The sequence below is a fragment of the Lithobates pipiens genome, unplaced genomic scaffold, assembly GCF_037356315.1.
Source record: "Lithobates pipiens isolate NorthernLeopardFrog02 unplaced genomic scaffold, aLitPip1_a1.2 Scaffold_27, whole genome shotgun sequence".
Lineage (NCBI taxonomy): Eukaryota > Metazoa > Chordata > Amphibia > Anura > Ranidae > Lithobates > Lithobates pipiens.
The window spans coordinates 21,409,775-21,425,944 of NW_027507788.1; the positions used below are offsets into that span (position 1 = coordinate 21,409,775).

A 16,170-nucleotide genomic window follows, 5' to 3' on the forward strand; every position below is an offset into this window, starting at 1 on the left:
CCGTCGTTGCGTACTGACGTCACCTCTGCCGCGTTTCACCGACCAATTGCCGTCGGTTTTTAGAGCAAGGAGGAGTCATTAGAGGCTGGTATAAATAGACCGTTCGGAACGGAATCATTAATTTTGATCACTAGATGTCGCCCTATCCTCCATTCATGCTGGACATTCAGCCTATATATACGACTGCAACATGAGAGGATAGTAACAGAATTACTCTCATAGAGATAAGCCACAAAAACGATAACAAGACACTATATAAAAATATCCAAATGGAGGTCATTCTACAATAGGTGTGACAACATTGTCATATTTTTTTAACCACTTACAGACCGGACCATTTTGCTGGTCAAAGACCAGACCACTTTTTGCGATTCGGCACTGCGTTGCTTTAACTGACAATTGCGCGGTCATGCGACATGGTTCTAAAACAAAATTGACGTCCTTTTTTTCCCACAAATAGAGCTTTCTTTTGGTGGTATTTGATCACCCCTGCGGTTTTTATTTTTTGCGCTATAAACAAAAATACGTCTTGGAGCGACAATTTTGAAAAAAACGCATTATTTTTTACTTTTTGTTATAATAAATATCCCCCAAAAATATATAAAAAAACGTTTTTTTCCCTCAGTTTAGGCCGATACGTATTCTTCTACATATTTTTGTTAAAAAAATCGCAATAAGCGATTATTGATTGGTTTGCGCAAAAGTTATAGCGTTTACAAAATAGGGATAGTTTTATAGCATTTTTATTAATAATTTTTTATGATTTTTTTTTTTTACTAGTAATGGCGGCGATCAGCGATTTTTATTGTGACTGCGACATTGTGGGGGACCCATCGGACATTTTTGACACATTTTTGGGACCATTGTCATTTATACAGTAATCACCGCTATATAAATACAGTCATTCCTGTGTAAATGACACTGGCAGTGAAGGGGTTAACCAGTGGGTGGCAGTGTAGGGGTTAAGTGTTCCTAGGGGTGTGTTACTAACTGTGGAGGGGTTGGGCTTTCGTTTTGTGAACACTGATCTCTGCTCCAATCACATGGAGCAGAGATCAGCGTCACTAGTTGCTAGGTAGAATGGAGAAATGCTGTTTACACGGCATTTCCTCCATTCAGCCGTCCCGTGAGACGATCGTGGGTATGCCCGCGGCGATCGAGTCCGTGGGTCCGGCGACCGAACTCACGGGGGTCCCGACCAGCGCGGTGACTCCTTTTGGAGAACCCTGTTTCTCCTCGTTTTTTTCTTTTTTCTGTACCACTCGGTGTGCGATTTGAGGTTAGGATGGAGGTTCACCTTCCAGCAGGACAATGACCCCAACACACACTGCTTAAGGCACACTTGAGTGGTTTAAGGGGAATCATGTAAATGTGTTGGAATGACCTAGTCCAAGCCCAGATAACAATCCAATAGAAAATCTGCCTTAAAGATTGCTGTTCACAAGCGCAATCCATCCAACTTGAATGAGCCGTTTTGCAAGGAGGAATGGGATGTTAATTTGAGGTTTTGAGGCAACAAAACACGAAAAATGCCAAGGTGGGGTTAATACTTTTGCAAGGCACTGTACCTCCCTAGACCCAGTCTTATTAGACAGTATGGTCTCCTGCTGACTTGGCACCATCCAGGGGTATCTTAATTCTGCAATAAGATACAAATGTTGAATCTAATGAACTTTTCTTAAGCTCTGTCTCTGCAAAGTATTAATACTGACTGAGGGGGCATAGAAAAAACAGGGATGGTCAAGCTTGCTAGTAGTATAGTACATAGTAGTTATAGTGCAGGGGTGTCCAACCTTTTGAAGAGCGAGGGCCACTTAAGCGGCTTGGTAACCGGTCATGGGCCACAATGAGCAGAGCAGGCGGATGACAGGTCCATGCAGAGCGGACATGGACGCAGCTCTCTACTCTATGGGTCCTCCGATTAGATCAACCCCGACGGAAGGGGATTATTGATCCCTGTCTGTTTTTTTTTTTAGCAAATCAGATTGGAGGTAGGCAGGTGTAAATGGACACAAATCTGTTTAAATCTGCCATTTCATAGAGGTGAATGGAGGGTCTGATTGGGTCAGACCGATTGTGTGAAAGGGGACACAGTGCACCTGTGTCTTTCCTGTGGGTTAGATACACTTTGCCATAGACTTCTATTATATCCTGCAGGAGTGATGCACTTTCTGAAAGCTCACCAAACCTGCAGGTAATAACAGAAGTCTATGCCTCAGTGCAGGTAACCTGAAGGTGCACTGTATCTACGGATCAGTTTGAAAGCAGCCCAGTAACCACTGTGCAGATATGCCCATATATACACTGCAATTTTAGCAATAAACTGACCATTATAACAGTCTTCCATTCAGGTATTGCCTGCTGTTGCTGTCCCCGGCAGAGTGCATTTGGTATCACCCCGCCTGTGGCAGGAGATGGCGCTATACAGGAAGCGTCAGCTTATACAGCTCTGCTCCACAGCCACTTGCTTTGCCGGCTTCATTAACAACACAAATGCTCTGTGACGGTGGGTCTGCAACCCATGATCTGGGCTTTCCAATCTGCCATCCCACAGAAGGAGGTCGCGGGCCACATCAGAGGGCTCCGTGGGCCACTGGTTGGGCACCCCGGTTATAGTGGCTCTAAATTGCTACTAGATTTCAGCATACTATCAAGCAATAGAAATCCAATGTAGAACAATTTTCAAAAGGAAAAAAAATATCAATAAAATGTTGAAATTTTTTCCTGACGGTGTATTGGTGGGAACAGGCCTTGCTGGAAATTGAAAAATGCAGCAAAATTATCATGTCAAGAAATCCTGAAAACTCTCTAGGGGAAAAAACTTACACTTTTTTTTTATCTGCAGGTATTGACAGTGAATTGTTACAAGGATATCGTGTAAATGTTCCTCGTCGTGTAACGGTCCAGAGAGGACTGTGTGTGTACATTCCATGCAGCTTTACTGTGCCTGAGACAGAAACATTAACTAGAAATGCTAAGGGGATTTGGTACAATGCGAATGACCAAATTGTGGCTTCGAAATGGAATGACTTGCATTCTCCTAATAAGCCATTCTTTCTGGCTGGAGATGTATGGAGAGGGGACTGCTCTCTATTCATAGAAGATCCGTTATATGAAGATGAAGGTCGTTATCGTTTCAGAGTTGAAGACGATGACGTAAAATTCGGCTACCGAGATATGCAGCCTTATGTAGAAGTAACAGGTAAGGAAAATAACAATGTATCCCAGGAGCTTACAATCTACAACCATCAAACACAAAAAAAAAAAAAAAACAGTCCTTGATCTCTAATAATATCCATGGGAATATTATATTATATACACAGCCCTGGAGCAAAGCCTTCCCTTTTAGTTTAATTACATTAAATCATGTAAATGGGAGGAGTTACCATATAAATCGTTGGGTGTTCAGTTATTCAAACACCATTAACAATTAATACAGGAACTCTTGGCAGATAAAAAAAAAAGGATATAAATTAATGCAGCTCTGTATCATTAAATGTATTTTTTTAAATACAAGCAAGCGGTATACAGTGGTGTGAAAAAGTGTTTGCCCCCTTCCTCATTTCCTGTTCCTTTGCATGTTTGTCACACTTAAGTGTTTCGGAACATCAAACCAATTTAAACAATAGTCAAGGACAACACAAGTAAACACAAAATGCAATTTGTAAATGAAGGTGTTTATTATTAAAGGTGAAAAAAAATCCAAACCACCATGGCCATGTGTGAAAAAGTGATTGCCCCCCTTGTTAAAACATACTATAACTGTGGTTGTCCACACCTGAGTTCAATTTCTCTAGCCACACCCAGGCCTGATTATTGCCACACCTGTTCACAATCAAGGCATCACTTAAATAGGAGCTGCTTGACACAGTAAGGTCCACCAGAAGATCCTTAAAAGCTACACATCATGTCGAGACCCAAAGAAATTCAGAAACAATTGAGAAAGAAAGTAATTGAGATCTATCAGTCTGGAAAGGGTTATAAAGCCATTTCCAAAGCTTTGGGAATCCAGCAAACCACAGTGAGAGCCATTATCCACAAATGGCGAAAACATGGAACAGTGATGAACCTTCCCAGGAGTGGCCGGCCGCCCAAAATTACCCCAAGAGCGCAGCGACGACTCATCCAAGAGGTCACAAAAGACCCCACAACAACGTCCAAGGAACTGCAGGCCTCACTTGCCTCAGTTAAGGTCAGCGTTCATGCCTCCACCATCAGGAAAAGACTGGGCAAAAATGGCCTGCATGGCAGAGTTCCAAGGAGAAAACCACTGCTGAGCAAAAAGAACATCAAAGCTCGTCTCAATTTCTCCACAACACATCTTGATGATCCCCAAGACTTTTGGGACAACATTCTGTGGACTGATGAGACAAAAGTGGAACTGATTGGAAGGTGTGTGTCCAAGTATATCTGGCGTAGAAGGAACACTGCATTTCATAAAAAGAACATTATACCAACAGTAAAATATGGTGGTGGTAGTGTGATGGTCTGGGGCTGTTTTGCTGCTTCCGGACCTGGAAGACTTGCCGTGATAAAAGGAACTATGAATTCTGCTGTCTACCAAGAGATCCTGAAGGAGAATGTCCGACCATCTGTTCGTGTACTCAAGCTGAAACGAACTTGGGTTCTGCAGCAGGACAATGATCCTAAACACACCAGCAAGTCCACCACCGAATGGCTGAAGAAAAACAAAATGAAGACTTTGGAATGGCCTAGCCAAAGTCCTGACCTGAATCCTATTGAGATGTTGTGGTATGACCTTAAAAAGGCCGTTAATGCTCGAAAACCCTCTAATGTAACTGAATTAGGACAATTCTGCAAAGATGAGTGGGCCGAAATTCCTCCAGGACACTGTAAAAGCCTCATTGCACGTTATCGCAAACGCTTGGTTGCAGTTGTTGCTGCTAAGGGTGGCCCAACCAGTTATTAGGTTTAGGGGGCAATCACTTTTTCACACAGGGCCATGATGGTTTGGATTTTTTTTCACCTTTAATAATAAACACCTTCATTTACAAATTGCATTTTGTGTTTACTTGTGTTGTCCTTGACTATTGTTTAAATTGGTTTGATGTTCCGAAACACTTAAGTGTGACAAACATGCAAAGGAACAGGAAATGAGGAAGGGGGCAAACACTTTTTCACACCACTGTAAGTACCTGGAGTTGATTTATCAGCCTTTTGCAGTCCCTGTACAGCAGAGTTGAAATCCAAGAGAAAGAAGCAGCACAGGGGGCCAATCATTTGTGCTGCAGTGCAAAGAGAATGCTGAAAGAAGGAGAAATCAGAGTAACAGGGAGATGAGCTTATCTGTTCGGCCTCTTCTTCCACTCTCCAGCATCTTCTCCCACTCTCTCTGGTTCTTCTTCTGGGCTCCTCCGCTATCTTCTTGTAGCTCTTTTACTAGCAGAGGAGCTCTCTTCCGTCCTTTTTCCTTCTTCCCTCTTCTCTCTTCTTTGTTCTTCCAATGTTGACTCGATCCTCTCTCCCACTGTAATGCCATCAGAGGGCTGCGCGACCACTTATATATGAATGGGGCGTGGTCACCGGGTGATGTCACACAGTGGCCCGCTCCTTGTGACATCACAGTCCCAGCATGCCTCGGGACCTGATGTCATAAGGGGGGGTGCTCGCTCGTCCCCACCCCCTTTCCTGACCGGCCAGGCTGCGTGCTTGGATAAGGGTTTGGTATGGACTTTGGGGGGACCCCCATGCTGTTTTTTCAGCGTAGGGGTTCCCCTTTAAATCCATACCAGTTGACGGGGCTAGCGAGGTGTCAATCTCGCCGATGGAGGCGGCGACATTCACTTCCCTCGCTATTCCCGTCTATAGAATATAAAAAAAGTCAGTTACTTTGCTGAGTAACTAATTACATTTCCAATGTAGTAACTGAGTTACTAACACAATTACTTTTGGGAGAAGTAATTTGTAACTTAACTAATTACTTTTACATCTACCACGGGAACCACTAGACGAAGAAGAGGTCAAGAAGGTAATGGTAAGCCCAATAAAACCAGCAGCTCCTTCGGGGGTCAGTGCTACATAAATAAAATAAAAATAAATAAAAAATTACTTGATTAAAAATATAGAGATATATTTGTTGTGGCTTTCATCTAGTCTCGGGCTGGTGGTTGCTACAGGACCAAGTATCCTAAAGCTTTGCCCAGGAATGTGGGTGATGGGAATATGGATTATTACTTTGGATACAGCTGAACACAGATTGGAGTAAAGGGCCAATTACAGCGGCCCTTTACCATGTGATTAGCTGTGTTCAATCGCAGTCCTTTCCTCACACACTGTCACAGCGTGTGGAGAGGAGAACTGGTATTCTATTGAATAACGCCCTACGTCAAAAAGTGCCCACGCATGCGCAATATGGAAGGGCACTCCAGCTGATTTCCCGATCAGATGGCGTGACATCACCATGGCGTATTCCATTTTTAGGAGGCATTTTTGCTTCCATTTGATGGCCACCATTGAAAGCTATGCAAAAAGCAGTGGGTCACCGTAGTTGTCAGATCGAGCCTTGCTGTTGCAGGGTGGGTTTTGTCTGGGTTGCAACCCACCCTTAAACACAGACAAAACCTGCTGTTCAACACACCAAACCCGCCCTGCAACACAGGCACAAGGCGAGGCACAATCTGACAACTACAGTGTCCCTCTGCTGTTTGCATAGCTTTCAATTGTGCCCGTCAAATGCTATCTCCCATCAAAAAATCCCTCCTATGCTGTGTGCATGCGCTATGGTGACGGCATGCCAGCTGATCGGGAAATCAGCTGGAGTGCCCTTCCATTCTGGGCATGTGAAGAATAATAATATTGTCTAATATTCTGTATCTCAGAGGCGTTTCCAAATCAATAGCATTGATAGTCAAACTGACTTAAAGAAAGTGTGCGTTTATTTGTCACACAGTTGGCATCATAAATACAATGTAAAAAGTATAATAGTTCAGTTCAGTGTAGGTAAAAATATATGAAAAATAAGCTTATGAAAACATGTGTTTCAATGGTGCTGCCTTCTGTCCATATTGACCTCGTGTGTGTCCTCCAAGAAGAAGCAGGAAATGACGTTCTTAGACTTCTGGCAGAATTCAGCTGTCCCAAGTCATCAGTCTCTGTGTGAATATGTCAGTATCATGTGTGGGTGTCTGAGTGTGAGTGCCCGTGTGAATGTCTGTCAATGAGTGCCCTCCTTCAATCTCGAAACATCTCAGCTTTTATGCTACATGTGAACGTCATAACCTCACAAATTTAGTACCTTGTATGGCACACATTCATATTTGCTAACTTCTGCAATGTAAGTAGATACTCAGAGAGTCATATGGAGCTTGATTGACAAGCTCACATGTAACACTCTATACGTGACATAATGTGCTGTTCATATAATGTCATAACCATACATTTACATAATATGAACACATGTTAACAACTTTACATTAAGTAACTATATACTAATATGTATTAACATGACTGAGACTACTCTAAACTTATTTTTACAAGATATAATCCACAATGTATCATTTCTATGGCTACGTAGACACATGTCTATTTTTGTCTTCTCATGACATTCTGTACCAAGATACCATATATGTCATACTCAAACTGGTTACATCAGAAACGTATTACTAACTCAGCTTCAGATGAGAATATGTTTCACTGAACACTTGATCAAGGTCATTCACACATACTATTTACTATGATTAATCATAAAACCAAATATGTTTTGCAAGCTTGCCATAAATATATTATAACTTTTCAATGGATCGCACTATTCGATAGAACACTGGTAACCAGATAGTGTGAAAGGACATCTACACTGCTAATCAGGGCACTGATCATAAGTGTCCTGATGATCAGTGCAGCCCCAACAGTGCCTATCAGTGTCCATCAGTGTTGCCCATCAATGCCCATCAATGCTGCCAATCAGTGCCTCCTCCTTAGTGCCACCTATCAGTGCACATCAGTGCTGCCTATCAGTGCCCATCAGTGTCCATTAGTGCTGCCTAGCAGTGCCCATCAATACCACCTATTATTGCCCATCAGTGCTGCTTATCAGTACTGCCTATCAGTGCCCATCAGTGCCACTAAAATGACATGAACGTTATTTTCCACATTTCATCCATAAAAAAAGATTTAAAAAAAGATACTGCTTAGAATTTTTTGAGATATCTTCATAAAATTTGGAAGTCATAAGACAGAGAAAAAAACAGAGTGCAGAGTTCAGGAGTGCACTACATAAAGAATGTGGGGCTCAGCTGTGCCCATCTATGCAGCCTCACCAGTGCCAATCTCTGCGGCCTCACCAGTGCCAATCAATGCAGCCTCACCAGTGCCCAGCAATGCAGCCTCACCAGTGCTTAGCCATGCAGTCTCACCAGTGCGCAGCATAGTAAGCCTCACCAGTGTCCAGCAATGCAGCCTGGCCAGTGCCCAGCAAAGCAGCCTCCCCAGTGCCCAGCAATGCAGCCTCACCAGTGCCCAGCATAGAAAGCCTCGCCAGTGCATAGCATAGCAAGCCTCGCCAGTGCCCAGCAATGCAGCCTCACCAGTGCCCAGCAATGCAGAATGTGGTAATGTTAAATTGTGACTGTATAGAGCAGAGTGTACGGTGGTGGGTAGTATATACAGGAGAATAGAATGCAGGGCTCAGCTGTGCCCATCTATGCAACCTTGCAAGTGCCAATCTATGCAGCCTCATCTGTGCCCAGCAATGCAGACTCACCTGTACCCAACAATGCAGAATTTGGTAATGTTAAATTGTGACTGTATAGAGCGGAGTGTACGGTGGTGGGTAGTATATACAGGAGAATAGAATGCAGGGCTCAGCTGTGCCAATCTATGCAACCTTGCAAGTGCCAATCTATGCAGCCTCATCTGTGCCCAGCAATGCAAACTCACCTGTACCCAACAATGCAGAATTTGGTAATGTTAAATTGTGACTGTATAGAGCGGAGTGTACGGCAGTGAGTAGTATGTACAGGAGAGGGGTGTAGAGTATATGGCAGTGGGTAGTATGTACAGGAGAGGGGTGTGGAGTGTATGACAGTGGGTAGTATATGCAGGAGAGGAGTGCATAGAGTTGGGTAGTATGTGCAGGAGAGGAGTGTGCCATGTATGGCAGTGGGTAGTATGTGCAGGAGAGGAGTGTCCCAATCCTGGCGCTCTAAGGCATGATTGGGACATCCTATGTATGTATGTATGGGCATGTATGGGCATGTGTGTTTATGCATGTGTACGCGTTTGTGAGAATATGTGTGCATGTGTATGAGTGAATGTATATGTGAGTGTAAGGCCGCGTACACACGGGCGGACTGTTCGCCCAACCTTGTCCGCTGAACAGTGTTTGGGCGGACAGTCCGCTCGTGTGTGGGGCTTCAGCGGACAGTTTCAGCGGACAGTTGGACGAACAAGGTCTTACGGAAATTCCGAAAAACTGTCCGCTGAAACAAGGTTTCAGCGGACTGTTCGCTCGTGTGTAGGCTTGTTCGGCCAACTAAGTCTCGCGCATGCTCAGAAAGGATTTCCACGCCGAAAGCTATAATGCAGTGTATAGGACGTCGTATTTTTCGTCCCGTCGTACGTGCCGTTCACGTCATCGCGCACGGTTTCAGCAAACTGTTCGTCCGTCGTGTGTGGCCATGTCCGTCCATGCTAAGTTTGAGCGGACTGTTTGCCGAAACTGTTGGACGGACAAAGTTGGGCGAACAGTCCGCGCGTGTGTACGCGGCCTCACAGTGCGAGTGATAGTCATGTGACCCTATGCAGATTGTAATGTGTGCAGACAGACAGATCCTCTACATCATTGGACTCACCGGATCCCTGGATTCCTCATGCAGGTGGATCCTCCCCCATTTCTGGACTTCTCATACAGGCTTCACCACTGACACCCTGAGCAGACTATCCACTGCTAGGGTGAAAACACAAGACAAATGTGGGGTGGGGCTGCCCTGCCAGTCAACTGCGGCTCATTGGTCTCTGGACCAACTGGGGGGGGGGGCAGGATGACAGTGCATCACAGGTGGTGGGAAGAGCGACAGGAAGGGGGACAGTGTTACAAGAGGGGGGCAGTAAAACTGGAGGTTGTCAGCATTACAAAAGTGGAGCAGTGTCACAGGAGGGGGGTAGCTGGACAGGAGGGTTTCAGCGGGACAGGAGGGGGGCAGCGAGACAGGAGGGGGGCAGCGGGACAAGAGGGTTGAAGCGGGACGGGAGGGTTGCAGCGAGACGGGAGGGTTGCAGTGAGACGGGAGGGTTGCAACGAGACGGGAGGGTTGCAGCGGGACAGGAGGGGAGCAGCGGGACAGATGGGGAGCAGAGAGACAGGAGGGAGGCAACAAGACAGAAGGGGGCAGCGAGACAGGAGGGGAGCAGCAAGACAGGAGGGGAGCAGTTTTACAAGAGGGGGGCAACGGACAGAATGTGAGAGAGAATGTGCTAGATGATGGTGACAGGACAGTTAGTAGAGATAGAAGTAAACTGGGATGGAAAGGGTATCATACAGATGGGTTGTGGAATGCCCAGAGCTGAGACAGGAGGCTGCAGAATGTGTGTACTGCAGATTTATGGAGAAGACAGAAAATAAAGAGATAAAACAGGAGGATTGGTGCTAACTACATGGTTAGGGTTTTGCAGGGAAGACAGAGAGAGGAGTACATACAGGGAGGGTGGAGGTGAAATGAACCGGACAAAGTAAGAGTGACTCACAGGGAGGAGAGCAAGCTGACAACAGAGTAGAGCTTAGTGAGGAGGGGAGTGATTAATAGTTGCAAGAAGTAGGAGAGATAAGGAAGAGATTGGGCTGCTGGAACAGAGGAGTTGGGGAATATATTGTGCCTTGAGACCGAGGAAGGATGACAGTCTGCCCGTTCAGTGAGGAGGATAATGTTGAAATTCTCAGTGCGCCCTTCTCAATAAAGATTAAGCCCACTCCCTTCTGCCCATGCCATGCCCTGGACACTTTAACCACCTAAGGACCACCTCCTGCACATATATGTCGGCAGAATGGCACGGTTGGGCGCACTCCCGACCCAGTCCTGAGCTCTGTGACCGTGGCCACGGGACCAGCGGACCCGACCGCCAATGGTGTGCCGCGATCGGGTCACAGAGCTGAAGAACGAGGAGAGGTCTATGTAAATAAACAATAAGGACAATCAGTGACGTCAGAAAAGGACAATCAGTGACGTCACATGTCAGGCCACGCCCCCTACAATAAAAATAAACACATAACGTCATACATAACACCTACACTGTCCCCTAGTGGTTAACTCCTTCACTGCCAGTGTCATTTACACAGGCATTTAAAGTGTTTGTAAACCCTCAGATACAAGTTAAGCTTATCAGATACTACATAACACAGGCAGCTGATCGCTGCCTGTGAAAGTGCACATACTTGTGTAATTATGATATAAATCGTCTTTTTAATGTTCGTGACGTCATGCGCGATTGCGCAGTATGCACTTTCAAAGGCGGCATGTATATAATGCCATTTGTTTCTTTCCTGCTTGCCTTGAATTTACTGTGCGTGAGATTCTCCTCTGAATGGCACAGAGGAGAAGTCTCGCGATGCAGTAATTATTCTGGTCTTTCTGATATTCCCCCTTGTGACTGAACAATGCTCTGTTGCTGTAGTAACGGCAATTGAGAACGAGGCTTGGTTACGATGCTACAGCGCATGCGCGAGATTTCGGCAGGGATACGAACTAAGGGCGGAAATTACGTCCGTATCGGCTTCTGAAAACAGCACAAAGAATGGCGCAGACGATACCCGGAAGATACAAAAAATAAAACTACAAAAAAAGGTACTTCCAGCGCTCGTTTTGGAGTTATTAATATATCTTTTGCTTGGATATGTTAATAAACATAGAAATATTTTAAAAATAGCATTTTTTTGGTGGGGTTTACTTCCTCTTTAAATAGCACTGATTGCTGTATAAATGACAATGGTCCCAAAAATGTGTAAAAAATGACCGATGTGTCCGCCATAATGTCGCAGTCACAATAAAAATCGCTGATCGCCGCCATTACTAGTAAAAAATAATAATAATAAAAATTCTATAAAACTATCCCCTATTTTGTAAACGCTATAACTTTTGCGCAAACCAATCAATAGTCGCTAATTGCGATTTTTAATTTACCAAAAATATGTAGAAGAATACGTATCGGCCTAAACTGAGGGAAAAAAAAATTTTTTTTTATATATTTTTTGGGGGATATTTATTATAGCAAAAAGTAAAAAATATTGCATTTTTTTAAAAATTGTCGCTCTATTTTTGTTTATAGTGCAAAAAATAAAAACCACAGAGGTGATGAAATACCACCAAAAGAAAGCTCTATTTGTGGGGTAAAAAAACGCCAATTTTGTTTGGGAGCCACGTCACAGGACCGTGCAATTGTCAGTTAAAGCGATGAAGTGCCGAATCGCAAAAAGGGGCTTGGTCCTTTGGCTGCAAATTGGTCCAGGGCTTAAGTGCTTAAAGAATATGCCCTGTGCCCAGTCTGTTTACCTCGGTTGCCCAGCTTACCCCTCCTCCTCCTCCTCCCTGCTGACTCCTGACTGACACTGCTCTGCTACATGGATCCAGAAATGGTATATTCTCTTCCCAGAGAGAGGGGAGGGGTCTCTGACCCAGGCATTTAACGGCATCACTCTTCAGTATACAAGTGAGTCGCTCTGCTTGTACACTGTTGCCAATAGCTGCCCGGGTCAGAGGCTCCTCCCCTCTCCTCTGTATACATTCGGAAAGAGAACTACTAGGGGCTAGCCCCAGTGAGATCCCGCGGCCCACGGGCGCACACCCCCTCCAATCCGGGAACAGAGTCCGGGCCAGACATGCTCATGGAACCGTGTCCTGAATCCGGGGACTGTCCCCGGAAAATGGGGATGTCTGGTCACCCTATTTTATATACATCTATATAGATCAGATCAAAGGGAGGGACATATGAGGAGGAAAGAGGGACAGAGGGACATTGCTCCAAATCAGGGACAGTCTCTCGAAATCAGGGACAGTTGGGAGCTATGTGTACAGAGTGCAGGGTTCTGGGATAAGCTGAATACAGACTGCAGGGTTCTCGGATAAGCTATATACAGGGTGCAGGGTTCTGGGATGAGCTAAATACAGGGTGCAGGATTCTGGGATGAGCTATATACAGGGTGCAGGGTTCTGGGATGAGCTGCGTACAGAGTGCAGGGTTCTGGGATGAGCTGCGTACAGAGTGCAGGGTTCTGGGATGAGTTGCGTACAGAGTGCAGGGTTCTGGGATGAGCTATGTACATGGTGCAGGGTTCTGGGATGAGCCATGTACAGCAAACGTGAAAATGTCCCGCATAGGGTAACCACATTTCTAAACTGCCATTCAGGGACACCCCCCTTCCCAAAACAAGGGGGGGTTTGGAGGAATGTAGTCTATGGGTTGATGGGGAATTTGGTGACGGGGGGGGGGGGTGATTTGTCAGGCAAATGTCTGTTGTTGTACTACATTATAATATATAATGAAATAGTTCAACACAACATAATGCAGAATCAGTGGGAACCCTGAGATTGTTACTTGCCACAGTTGCCTGCCGCCAGATGCAGTGTGTCACTTGCCACCATTGCCTGCCGCCAGATGCAGCATGTCACTTTCCACCATTGCCTGTCACCAGATGCAGCGTGTCACTTGCCACCATTGCCTGCTGCCAGATGCAGAGTGTCACTTGCCACCATTGCCTACCGCCAGATGCAGCATGTCACTTGCCACCACCACCTGCCACCAGATGCAGTGTGTCACATGCCACCGTTACCTGCCGCCAGATGAAGTGTGTCACATGCCACCGTTGCCTGCCGCCAGATGCAGCCTGCCACTTGCCACCATCACCTGCCACCAGATGCAGAGTGCCACTTAATATCCGTAGCTGGCCACCACCGGAAAGTGAACGCCCCTCCCACATTTTTGGGGAGATTACATCCCCCAAAAGAGAAGAACTACAAGCCCCAGATTGAACTTCTGATATCTAAGGATGTGACCCCCCAAAAACTGTAAGGACTACAAGTTCCAGCATTAATCCCTGAGAATTAAGGGTGTGACCCCATAGATTTTAGTTACCCCTGTAGTTCTTCACTAATTGGGGGTGTCACATGCTTAGATATGTAGCACCGGTACTCCTGATGAGTAGGCGCTATGTCTGTAAATTTAGTTTTTCCCTAAACTGTAGTTGAGTTTTGGGGTTAATTGTTCTAAATTATGCGTTGGCATCAGTTTGGCTGGGCTGTATTAAGTTTCTGTCTGGTCATAGGTGCGGTTTGCACCTGTGAGAGGCATTAGAACACAGTCTGGTTGGACGCATTGGGTACCAATCTCTTTCTCTGAGCCAATCAGTGGGTGCGTTTGTTCCGCTGTGTATTCCGGCAGAGGGTACTTAAGGTTCTGAAGTCACGTGGTTCTGGGTTCCGGTCTAGAAGTTGTTGCTAACTCCGTGGTTCTGGTCGTCCTGACCAGCCCCTAGAGGCCCTCATGGCCAGGGGTGCGGATCCATCCGTTTCCGAGCCTCGGAACTGGCTAGTTCGAGGCGCAGTAACCGGAAGGAGGATTCTAAGGTGTTCTCGGGTTTGGAGAGGCCCAGCGACTCTACATGCAACCAGGGGAGGACTCTTCAGTAAGAGGACCACGCACGAAGCTGGCTGCTCGGTAAGAGCCTGGAAGCTGAGCTGCCATGGACATTGCTTGAATCCACATTTCTTACGGTATCGCCGGACTGGCTGCAAGATTCTGGTACAGTAAGAAAATTTCCTACCTCTATCCTTCCGGTGACAACTAAGTTTTCAACCAAGTCTGTTTGAGAGACTTTGCAAGGCTAGAATTATTTGTTGCTGCTAGATCCAAGGTCAAGGATTTATCCAACATTTAAAGAATCCAGTTGCGAATGGCTATTCCCTGGATTATGTACAGAGAGAGACTTTTATTGAAGTCAGCAGTTCCAAGCACCTGAGCTAAACTTTATCCTGATACCCTCTATTCCCAAATTAAAGACTGAGTTTGTTCAACTGTTTTATGCAAAATAAAAAATCTAAAAAGGAATCCAAGTGTCGGTCTCTACAGTTAGTGGGTCATCAACCCTGGGAACCCCTAGACAAGGACAACGAGTTACAAGCTGGTGGAGGCAATTGGTAAGCTCAGAAAAATTCAGATGCTCCTTCTGGGGTAAGTGCTACAGATATCAGGGGTTCATTCTGGGACCTGTAGTCCTTCATTTTTGGGGGTCACATCCAGCATGAACCCTGCCCTGATATCCAAGGATGTGTCCTCCTCCCAACCCTCCAAGGATGTCATGTCATGTCCTCTGTCAGTGTCCTCTCTTCTGCCAGCATATTTGCAGATTCCTGACTGATCTCTCAGCAGTCAGGATTTTTCATGATCTGCATCCATGCTGCTGGAGAACATACATGGAGGAGATGGGTGGAGCTAACTACTAGACGCAAGGAGGAGGAAGTTAAATCCTCCTCTGGTGCCGCTCTGAATGCTGGGGCCTCACTCTCCTCCTCATCATGATGTCACTGCCTGCTAGATGCCAGGTGGGCTGTGGCTAGCATCCAGTTTAGGCAGGGAGCCAGGCAGCAGGTCTTGGCCATGAGTACAGGGCAGTGAGTGACAGTGGTGATGCAGCAGAATTTTTAGGGGGCATCAGATCGGCCCAGGGGGCAATTCCAGGACACTGTTGTCCCGGAATGAAGGTGCCTGGGACCCTGGACAGACTTCCCAGAAGCTGAACTTTCCCAAGCAAATTCTAAAAATGTCATATGGGTACAGTGTTGCATGACTGCGCAATTGCCATTCAAAGTGTGACAGTGCTGAAAGCTGAAAATTGGCCTGGACAGGAAGTCCAGTCTTCCAAAGGAGAGGACTTACAGGCAAAACCTTGTTCCTTCGCATGATGAGGCTTGGGTACCATATCATCTAGGGAGTCAAAATATTGGCCCGAGATATGGATCCGGTTAGTATAGCCCTTAGACCCCCATGCAGGGACCTGCATAGAGCTTTCTTCATACCACATGTTTTACGTGACCAGCCTCCTTAGACACTGGCGAAAAATCGGAGGTACCTCCCATATGGGAGGGGTTATATAGGGGAGGAATTCTCCTTAAATTGGGATTAGCCAGTGTCCAATCACCGAAGGTACCTATCTAACCCACTATGTAA

The 16,170-nt window shown here is 45.8% G+C and overlaps 1 protein-coding gene across 1 annotated transcript in view; it reads left to right on the top strand.

Moving 5' to 3' along the window:
- Window positions 1-16,170, top strand: part of LOC143933383 (sialic acid-binding Ig-like lectin 14) — a 41,390-nt gene that overhangs the window by 12,509 nt on the left and 12,711 nt on the right. Inside the window, exon 4 of the mRNA XM_077456250.1 lies at window positions 2,846-3,202. Within this exon, the coding sequence (XP_077312376.1) occupies window positions 2,846-3,202 (357 nt within the window). The remainder of the gene's footprint in view (window positions 1-2,845; window positions 3,203-16,170) is intronic.